The sequence below is a fragment of the Mirounga angustirostris genome, unplaced genomic scaffold, assembly GCF_029215605.1.
Source record: "Mirounga angustirostris isolate CCGP_5_RB_7025 unplaced genomic scaffold, mMirAng1.0.hap1 SCAF_4, whole genome shotgun sequence".
Taxonomy (NCBI): Eukaryota; Metazoa; Chordata; class Mammalia; order Carnivora; family Phocidae; genus Mirounga; species Mirounga angustirostris.
This window is the reverse complement of record NW_026991712.1, coordinates 16648586-16658154: the sequence shown is the minus strand read 5'-3', so window position 1 is coordinate 16658154 and position 9569 is coordinate 16648586. Positions and strand designations below refer to the sequence as shown.

Genomic DNA, 9569 nt, shown 5'->3' with positions numbered 1-9569 from the left:
TAAGAAATGTTCACTAACAATTTAGAGAATCTGGAGAAGCCAAATGGGAAGAGAAAATTTTGCAGGTTTGCATGTCCTCTATCAGTCAGATAACGAACATGATTCTTGAGAAGATAACCAAAAAAGGCCATGGTGGCTATAACACACAGAACCATTCAGTAATGCCAGGGTTTTATGGTTCTTTCTTTCTTTCTTATGCTTCTACTTAAAATGTGAGTCCTCACTTATTCCAAATAATTTTTACTAAAACCTAAAATAAGGATAAATTACATTTGGACTAAAATTCTATTGAGATGGCCATGATTTTAAAACCCATCAGTAAAAAAAAAAAAAAAAATTACTGGAAGTTCATTGAGACTCAGGCACTAAGATAGATTAACTTTAACTGTGACTGCTCCTCTTTACCCATTACCTTTGAGAGCCTTTAAATACAACCATGTCATGTTAACAAGGAACTGACTGCAAATCACAATCTATATAGACCAATTCCTATGTAACACTATTTTGGAGTGCTAAAAAATTTTCAACTTCAACTGCTCAACTTCACAGATATCAGTTCATCAGAAATGTCTAAAGCATCCTTTGAACTTCTTTGCCCTGATCTTCCTTTTAGATCACAACACAGGGAAACCATTGGTAAAGGTTCCCTGAAGTGAGCAAACATTTCCCCTACACCCTGGTATCACATGTCCCTGGATCTCCCCAACACTTAGGATCTATCTGATCTAGCAGGCAGGGAGCAAATTCATTTACTTTCTCCCCGAATCCACTGACTAGATGTGTTTAAAAAATTACTTCCTAACTGATGCCTTATAATGCAATGTGCCTGAAACGTTAACTCTGGTCTTTCTGTTTAAGCTTTTATACTTTGGGAGCAGCAGGTTCCCTTATGATGTCTTTGACATCATTGGTTCTGCCCATCAAATAGAATTCTTTGTTGGGAAGAAGACTGACAAAATGAGCCAGGCGGTTGGACATGGGGAAAAAAAGCTGAAATAGCAGCGATATCCCAGGCATCTTCTCGACTGAAGCCCTGCACCTCGAGAGCTTTTTGAAATGGTCATCTGTTATGTCATCAGCTCGGGAAAGAGCAAGTGCAAACTCCAGCAGGGAGGTCAGACTTTCTCCAGTTCACACAGACCTGGTCAGGGAGCACTGGGTTCTTCCAGTAGACCTTGTACCCGGCACTGCAGACAACCCCACTGTATGGACACTTGTTGGCCAGGCTGGTCACTACGATGACGAGTTCCTTGTCAGCTTGGCTGAGCTGGCCTGTTTCCTTGTTGCAGATGGCATTGTAATAAGCTAAGAAGGCTCTGAATTCCAATGGCCGGTGAGACAACAATTTACATTTGGTAAAAATCCTGTCAGCGGTGACAGGGTTCTGAGGTAGCAAAGCACAGACATGCTGGTACCCTGTTCAAAGCCAGAAGGCCTTCCTGGAGGCGCCTGCCCTCTTGCAGGTTTTTTTTTTTTTTTTTTAATACAAAGTTATAGAAGTTCTTTCTATAGTTTGGATATTAACCCTTTATTGGATGTGTGATCTGCAAATGTCTTTTCCCATTCAGTAGGCTGCCTTTTCATTTTGTTGATGGTTTCCTTTGCTGTGCAGAAGCTTTTAGTTTGATGTAATCCCATTTGCTTATTTTAGCTTTTGTTGCCCTTGCCTGAAGAGACTGGTCCAAAAAATTCTGCTAAGACTGATGTCAAAGACCTTACTGCCTATATTTTCTCCTAGGCATTTTTGGTTTCAGGTGTTACAGTCTTTAATCAATTTTTTTTTTTAAAGATTTATTTATTTGAGAGAGCGAGAATGAGAGAGAGCACATGAGAGGGGGGAGGGTCAGAGGGAGAAGCAGGCTCCCCGCCGAGCAGGGAGCCCGATGCGGGACTCGATCCCGGGACTCCAGGATCATGACCTGAGCCGAAGGCAGTCGCTCAACCAACTGAGCCACCCAGGCGCCCCTCTTTAATCAATTTTGAATTTATTTTTGTGTACGATGTAAGATAGTGGTCCAGTTTCATTCTTTTGCTTGTAGATGTCCAGTTTCTCCAACCCCACTGACTGGAGAGATTCTTCAGGGTTGGCTTTGGGAGGAGGGCTCATTGCTCTTCCACTATTTGAAGGCAGCTATGACTTCCTCCCCAAGCCCATCATTCTTAGACAACTTACTCCAGTGCCTGAAACTGGAGAAAACTGGGACATCCAGCAATGGCAATGCAGACCCAAGAATTTTAGAGACTGACAGGAGGAGCCAAACGCGTGGGCAGGGGGCGGTTACCCGGCGCTTCGCCTCACCACCTTCTTGCCCCGCCCCCTACACTCTGGGGGCGGGGCAGGAGGCCAGTCGGTGTCCCGGCCCTTCAGCCTCGCGCCAGCGGGCGGAAGTGACGCAAGCCCAAAGCCATTTCCGGCGGGCCGAAACTAGGAAGAAACTTGGAGCTGCAGAGGCGCTCCTTCCCCGGATCTCCGCTGCTCCTGTGCCCCGTGGCCCGGCAGCGCCGAGCTGTCGGGAGCCCTGGCGATGGGGCAGCCCCGGCCTTCCGCAGTGTGAGGCGCGGGGCCTCCCGCGGGCTCCCCGATAGGCCGAGGGTGGGCAAGCGGGAGGCGTCGTTGCAGCTGCGGTCACGGCCGCGGCCGGGCTCCCGGCATCATGAACATAGACGTGGAGTTCCACATTCGGCACAACTACCCCTGGAGCAAGTTGCCGGCCAACGTGAGGCAGGTACGGCTGGAACCTGGGGTCGGGGCTCCGCCCTGCCATCACCTGCTCACCTTGCCCGCGGGGCCGGGGCTGCCCCTCGTGGCTGACTCCCGCCCTTCCCCCGCCGCGGTCTCTGGGAAATGGTCCCGCAGGTCAGGGGTTCGAAGCGGACGGCTCTGGGGTCACAGGGGCAGGATGGGGCCGTTGCTAAATGGGATGGACTCGCTTGGCACCTTTGCCCGTAGCCTCGTTTAAAACCAGATACTGGATTAGGCGCTTGCGAAACCTCTTTAACACGGCCCTTGACCTCCAGAACTTCAGGATGGTGGGGAATAGACGAGAAACAAGTGAATACGTTACAGGATGATAGCCGCTCACACGTACTTGCATTGTAGTATATGTGGGCACACAGAGGAGTAGGAAATTGTCCGGGGAGTGTCTGGAGCCCGTGTGGAGGAGGCATTGAAATTGGGCCTTAAAGGACGAATGAGAGATAAGAGGGAGTAAGATTTTCCGGGGAGAGGGAAAGTTATTTTAAGGGCTTGAACGAGTGAAAGAGCGTGTTGAGAGGAGCTAGCAACTTAGTATCACGGGAGGTGGAGGTGTGGGTATATTGGTGTTTGGAGGTGGGATTTTGTGAGTGAGTGGAGGTTGGTTGGTAGCAGGTAAGGCTGGAAAAGCAGGCAGGGCCAGATTTTGAAGGCGCTTTCCTACTTTGATTGTTGGACTGTATCCTCTAGGCAGGATAGGTTTACCAGAGATGTTTCAACAAGAGAGTGACGGGAGTTTTTGTTTTTGTTTTTTTCTTGAGGGTTAATTCTCAACTGCTTGAGTGTCATTTTTACTCAGTTGCTCAGCAAATATTAATTGAACACCTGCATGCTATGCCTTGTTCTAGCTGCTTGTAGTTTGCACAAGTCAACAAGATAGAGACCCTGCCTTCATGGAGCTTACATTTTAGTAAAGAAGGACAGTAAACAAGTAAATGAACAAGCACTGAATGTGGCAGGTGGTGTTGAATCTTACGAAGATAGTGATACATGCCGCATATAAGGCACTGTTTCTCTGGCCATAGATTGATCTTCAAGTTCCTCCCTTTCTACTTGGTTGAGAGTGAAATTCTGTTTTCCGTTGGTGCTGGGCAGTTATATTTGGAAAATTTGGGATGGTAGTGGTGATGGTATAGGATTATTAGTTTGCTTCCTCACTCAGCATGGGGGCATAGTACTGGGAAATGAATAATTTAAGGTTCTGGCGATACATCACGTGGCAAGGAAAGTGCTTTCACTGTAAGATACCCAACAAACAAGAAAGTAGAAAGATAAAGGAACTAAGAATTTGTGGTTGTCAGTGGCTGCCCATGTGACATTTATCTTGACTTGGAGGAACAAAGCTCTAAACTTGAAAGAGTAAGTTTCTCATGTTAAGCTTGAATGAGGGCTTTGGTACTTCTGTTCTTTAGGGTTTTGTGGTGTATCCAAAGACAACTGGAAGACCCAACAGTCCTTTTCTTGGTTTCCATCTTTTCTCTACTTTTCCTTTCACAAAAATAAATGTAGCATAATGGAAGAAAGATGGATGATTCAGTTATGTTCAGCATGAATAATTGATCTCAGTATTGGCAAAAGCATATCTAATACTTAGTCAAGACTATTAAAAATAATCACAGATCAGTATTATAATTAGGTAGAAATGTGACATTAAATTAAAATTTGTTTTGGTAAGATCACTTAAAAAATAGCTGTTTTAGCTTAGGATAAGCTTCCACTTGTAGAAGGTTTTGGAAAACCCATCTGTACAAGTTACTTCCTTGGACTTTATCTAGCCTTACTACTGTTTGCCCAGGTCAAGCTCCACCTTCAGTTGCTACATCAGCTTTCTATCTGGTCTCTCTTCCTCAGTGTAGGACTCCCTCACGTTCATTCCTCACACTACACTGGGGTGAGATTTCTAAAAGGCCAATTCAATCCTGTACTGCCTGTCTCCTATAGATTACTTGTAGCTTCTTGAATGTCAGAACTCCTCCAGGAAGGTTTCCCTGACCTTCTACATCTGGAGAAGTTGACCCTCCACAGCACTGTTTCTCATCCATAGCACTTAACCCCACTGTGTTGCATTTGCTGCTTACATTACTTGTTTTGCTTTTGTATTCTGAGCACCTATCGCATGGTTGGCTTTTAGTAAATATTTTTGGAGCGAATGAGTGATGGTATCAGTCAGAGAATTTTTCCAGGAATAAAGCTCAGTCACTTTAAAAGTGGGAAATAGTTCTTGTACGGAAAGAATTTGTTTTTTGCCATTACAGATATTAAATACTTTGATAGAGTTTCCAGTAAGCTTTGATGACTTTAATTTGGAAATGACTCACTTGCCACTTCTGAAAACTGGGGGAAGGTTGAATTCAGATTTTTTTTTAGAAGTGTAAAGCGGGAAGGGGATTTCAGATTTTTACAAAATGTACATAAAACCAGTAGCTTTTATATGGATGAGATGAAATGTTTTTATGCGATATGGGCTATGCAAGACTTTAAAAAAAATACATTAAAAGTTGTAGATAAGGCCATTATTTCAAGGTTTTTCTGTAGCTTATCTGTATCTTGTATTCATTATTCAAAAACAATGAGGTTCTGTATCATCTAAGAAAGGTCAATTAAAAAATTGTGCGTATCTTTTTTGTGGGGGGCTGTGATTGGGGTTTGTAGGAGCAAAGTCTTTAGAAAACCATTCGTTCTGCTGTTAGCATAATCTGATGCACAATGGGTGTTTCACAGCCAGCACCTGTGTGTCTCTGCATCTGTTACAGTGCCTTTTATATGCAGCTCGGCTTCATTTGTCAGACCTGGTCAGTATTTCTGAAGGGTCAGCACGACCCAGGGTAAAATGACCCTTCTTTTAGTTTGCCTCCTGTAGTGGTAACAGTGTTTCAAAATGTGAATGGTGGGAAATTTGGGGTAGGAGTGAGAGAGAAGCCAAAGAATCTTTGTGAACAAAAGCAATTATATTTCATGTACATGGGTAGTGAAGAACAAAATCAACTAATACAGTTTTTAGATATTTGTGGGTACACATATGTATTGATTGATCAGGATCAGTCATTACTTAATTCCTGGCACAAAGGCTTAGATGTTTAGACGTTGCATTCTCTAACTGACTTACAAATAATAGGCTCTTATATTTTGTATGAGTGGCTTGATTATACTTTTGTTCTGGAGTTCCCAGGCATGAGGTTAGAAAGGGAGAACATGGTTGTAAGTTGGGATAAATTAAGAGATTTATTTTAAAACAGAAGAGCAAAACCTCAAGTGTGGAAGTTGCTCAGGTTCTAGCAAAACCGTGTGCTGTGTGCGTGTGTGTTTTGTGTTCCTTGAGAAAGAGACTTATCTGGCAGCAAAGCTAGAGAAAACCCTTTACAAGTTTTACAGCAAGCCCAGTATATTAAGTCCCCTCAACATCTTGGCTACTGACCCGGGCGTTGGTGCTGCATAGAAGATGTAGAGTAGTTTCTCTATGATGAACTTTGCTCCTAACCACTGGAAATGTTAAAATGGATGGAAAAAATAAAAGCACATATATTCTGGCAGTAGTGTGGGTCACAGTTTAACCTGTAACAGACTGACTAATTGATTTAGATGCAGGAAGAAAGATTTTCATTTTCTCACATCATCACTTTTTTGTTAAAATACATCCCACCAGTGGGTCCGGTTATGTGCCAGTTTATTCAAATGTGAGTCTTACCTGTCTTGTGAAGATTGCCTTGGGTGAAAGTAGGTGTATGAACATTTACCTTGCTTTTCAGACCTGTGAGTAGGAAATATAATAACTGAATCCTCTGATCTTTCTGCCATTAGTTTCCTAAGATGTCTAATTTTATATTACAGCGTGTTGGAAAGATCATGCCTAATAATTAGAGGGGGGAGAGCAGTCATGTTAAAATCAGTTTATGGTTGCACATTGAATATGATGTTGACTATAATCAGACATACTTATTCTTTGCTTTTATGAGAGCCCAATTTTGAATTTAAAACACCAAAGCACAGCTAGGAAGGTTTTTGCTCATTAAAAAATGATTTAGAATTCTAAATTGTCTAAATGTTTTTTAACAAAACCATAAGGAGCTGATTTTTTTTTTAAGATTTTATTTATTTATTTGAGAGAGAGAATGAGATAGAGAGAGAGCATGAGAGGGGGGAGGGTCAGAAGGAGAAGCAGACTCCCTGCCGAGCAGGGAGCCCAATGCGGAACTCGATCCCGGGACTCCAGGATCATGACCCGAGCCGAAGGCAGTCGCTTAACCAACTGAGCCACCCAGGCGCCCAGGAGCTGATGTTTTTAAGAAGTCATCTTTTTGGGGCTCTCCCTCACCTGCTCCTCCCCACGCTTGCATGCGTGCGTGTACTCTCTCTCAAATAAATAAATAAATCTTAAAAAAAAAAGTCATCATTTAGAGGTACATTTGAAATGTACATTCTCCAGAAGTGTTAATTTTTAATAATCATAGCCCTCAGATGTAAATAATTAGCAGACAGGGATCTGTCTTTAGTTGTCACTCTGAAATTAAAAAAATATGTAAGTGCAAGAAACCATCCATTCATCCATCCATCCATCCATTCATTCAACACACACAAATTAGGAACAGTCAAGAAAGAAATTTTTTAAGTAGAACTTAGTTTTTTGTTAACTTAATGAAGTTATGCTCTCAGATTGCTCTTTTATTTGATATTAAATACTTTAGGTAATTTCAGTAAGTCCTTTTAGAAAGGCAAACTGAAAATAAACGCACTGAATTTTTGCTCAATATTATAGCATGAAAATTAGTATAATAATATTTAAGAAAATATTCTTTGTTCTGGAAATTAGAGGTATTAGGATAAAATTAGGGGGCATGGTTTTGAAACTGTATGAGGAAAAAGTACTTTTGTTTTTTAGAGTCTTGGAAATTCACAGAGAGAATATGAAAAGCAGGTTGTCCTGTATAGTATCCGCAATCAATTACGATATAGAAACAACTTAGGTAAGTAGAGACATTTTTACATCAAGGTGGAAACGCCTGTTGCTATTTACCGTTTTCATTAATCTGTCCTATCTTTTCAATGCATATTTCATAGTACTGAAATTATTCCATATGGACATTTAAGAAGCTCTGTACTGAGCCATCCCACCTAACAACAATTTGTATTAGCAAGTAGATTTTTCTTTCTAAATCTGATTCAAATTATTTTTTTTTAGAGTATCATTTGTAGTTTCATTTTACCTATAGAATATTAATCTCAATTCAGATGTACTTTTTTCACTTTAGGTGAGAAAATAAGCCAGAAGAGAAGAAGTACATTAGTTCTTAGTGGTTTTTGATTTTGAATTTTGTGGGATTTTTTTTCCATAAATTTTCCAAATATAAGTTTGAAAACTCTGTAATAATTAGAACACGTTTTAAGCATAGTTGGTTGTGGTTTTTTTTAGCTTTCTCCTTAAATGTTTGCATTTTACTTGTCAGATGACTGATTAGTCTGTTCTATTGCCCTGCTAGTCTTCCTGTCTGTGTGTTACTCTCAGTTTAAGCACAGTAGTTCAGAGATAGTTTTTTTATTTAAATGTATTTCATGGAAGTCAGAGGCCTTTTTACGTTTAAAAAACAAACTATCAAATGATTTTTTGAAATAGACTTGATTCGTTGAAAACTACCATTCAGTTTGACTCTCTTGTTATATAGTAAGGGATTTGATGAATTCTAGCTTGCGTTTTGCATCTTTTGGAGAGGACATTCCACGATTGCTTTCTTGGCTTTCTGATTTGGTAAGAATTCTTTCTCTACTTATCTGTCCTGTTACAGATTCCGCTTGTGTACTCTGAAGTCTGTTTTTTGTGGCATAATTGTTTCTTTGTTCCAACTTAGATCGTTTTGTTTGTTCTCTTCCAACTACTGTGCTTTTATTTTTAATTAATGTTGGTTTGTAAAGTAGTTCTTACTGCATTTATAATTATATGTAACTGTAAGACACCTCAAAATGGAAAATTTCTCTTTCCCCAGTTAAACATGTCAAGAAAGATGAACGCAAATACTATGAGGAATTACTAAAGTACAGTCGTGATCATCTCATGCTGTACCCTTACCATCTGTCAGATATAATGGTAAAGGGCCTGAGGATAACACCGTTTTCGTATTATACCGGGATCATGGAGGTGAGTTTACGGTGTACATGGGCCATTAGGAATGGGACAGGACTACATGTCGTCAATGCCGAAGCCAGTAATGACTGGCTGGGCCCGTCTTAGCCCCAGTGGGCATTGTTTCTGAGTTTACAGTGGAAAAAGGAGTGTTGGTTACAAGCTAACTGTGTCATCCACACTGTACAGGGAGTTGTTGTTGTCTGGGCTTTCATAGTCGAAAGGTACCTGTTTTTCTTCTGTGCTCTTGTAGCATTAGTCATTTATGTTAGCAGAGTCTCTATAAAACTGACTGCTTTTAACATGTGCATAAGGTTGAAGATGTGGGTGACAGAATTGAACATTGCGTTCAGAGAAACTTAATGCTTAAGTTTAACTATTCTGTGACTAGAGAAAGAATAAATGATTATAAACCCAACATGCAATACATGTGTGTTAGAAAAAGAGAAATAGATCTGTAGTCCTGGCTGCTAATTTCTTGCCATTTTTATTAACTTTTGGGTGTTAGCGTTTTTCCAAAGGCGGTTTTTAGGCCTGTGTCGAGTAACTTTAAGTATACTGTTTTGCTTTTGTTTTTTTAAAGATATTTTTTATTTATTTATTTGACAGATAGAGAGCACACGTAGGCAGAGTGGCAGGCAGAGGGAAAGGGAGAAGCAGGCTCTCTGCTGAGCAGGGAGCCCGATGCGGGGCTCGATCCCA

The 9569-nt window shown here is 41.2% G+C and overlaps 1 protein-coding gene across 4 annotated transcripts in view; it reads left to right on the top strand.

Annotated features, from left to right (window-relative positions):
- The first annotated feature begins 2410 nt into the window (after positions 1-2410).
- Positions 2411-9569, top strand: part of FAM91A1 (family with sequence similarity 91 member A1) — a 47114-nt gene continuing 39955 nt past the window's right edge. For 3 of the 4 annotated variants that reach the window (XM_064587915.1, XM_064587916.1, XM_045895931.3), the window contains exons 1-3: positions 2411-2726; positions 7632-7716; positions 8731-8882. In XM_064587915.1, coding sequence (XP_064443985.1) covers positions 2655-2726; positions 7632-7716; positions 8731-8882 — 309 coding nt within the window. In that variant the 5' untranslated portion in view covers positions 2411-2654. The remainder of the gene's footprint in view (positions 2727-7631; positions 7717-8730; positions 8883-9569) is intronic. The other variant, XM_045895933.3, reaches the window with a different exon arrangement.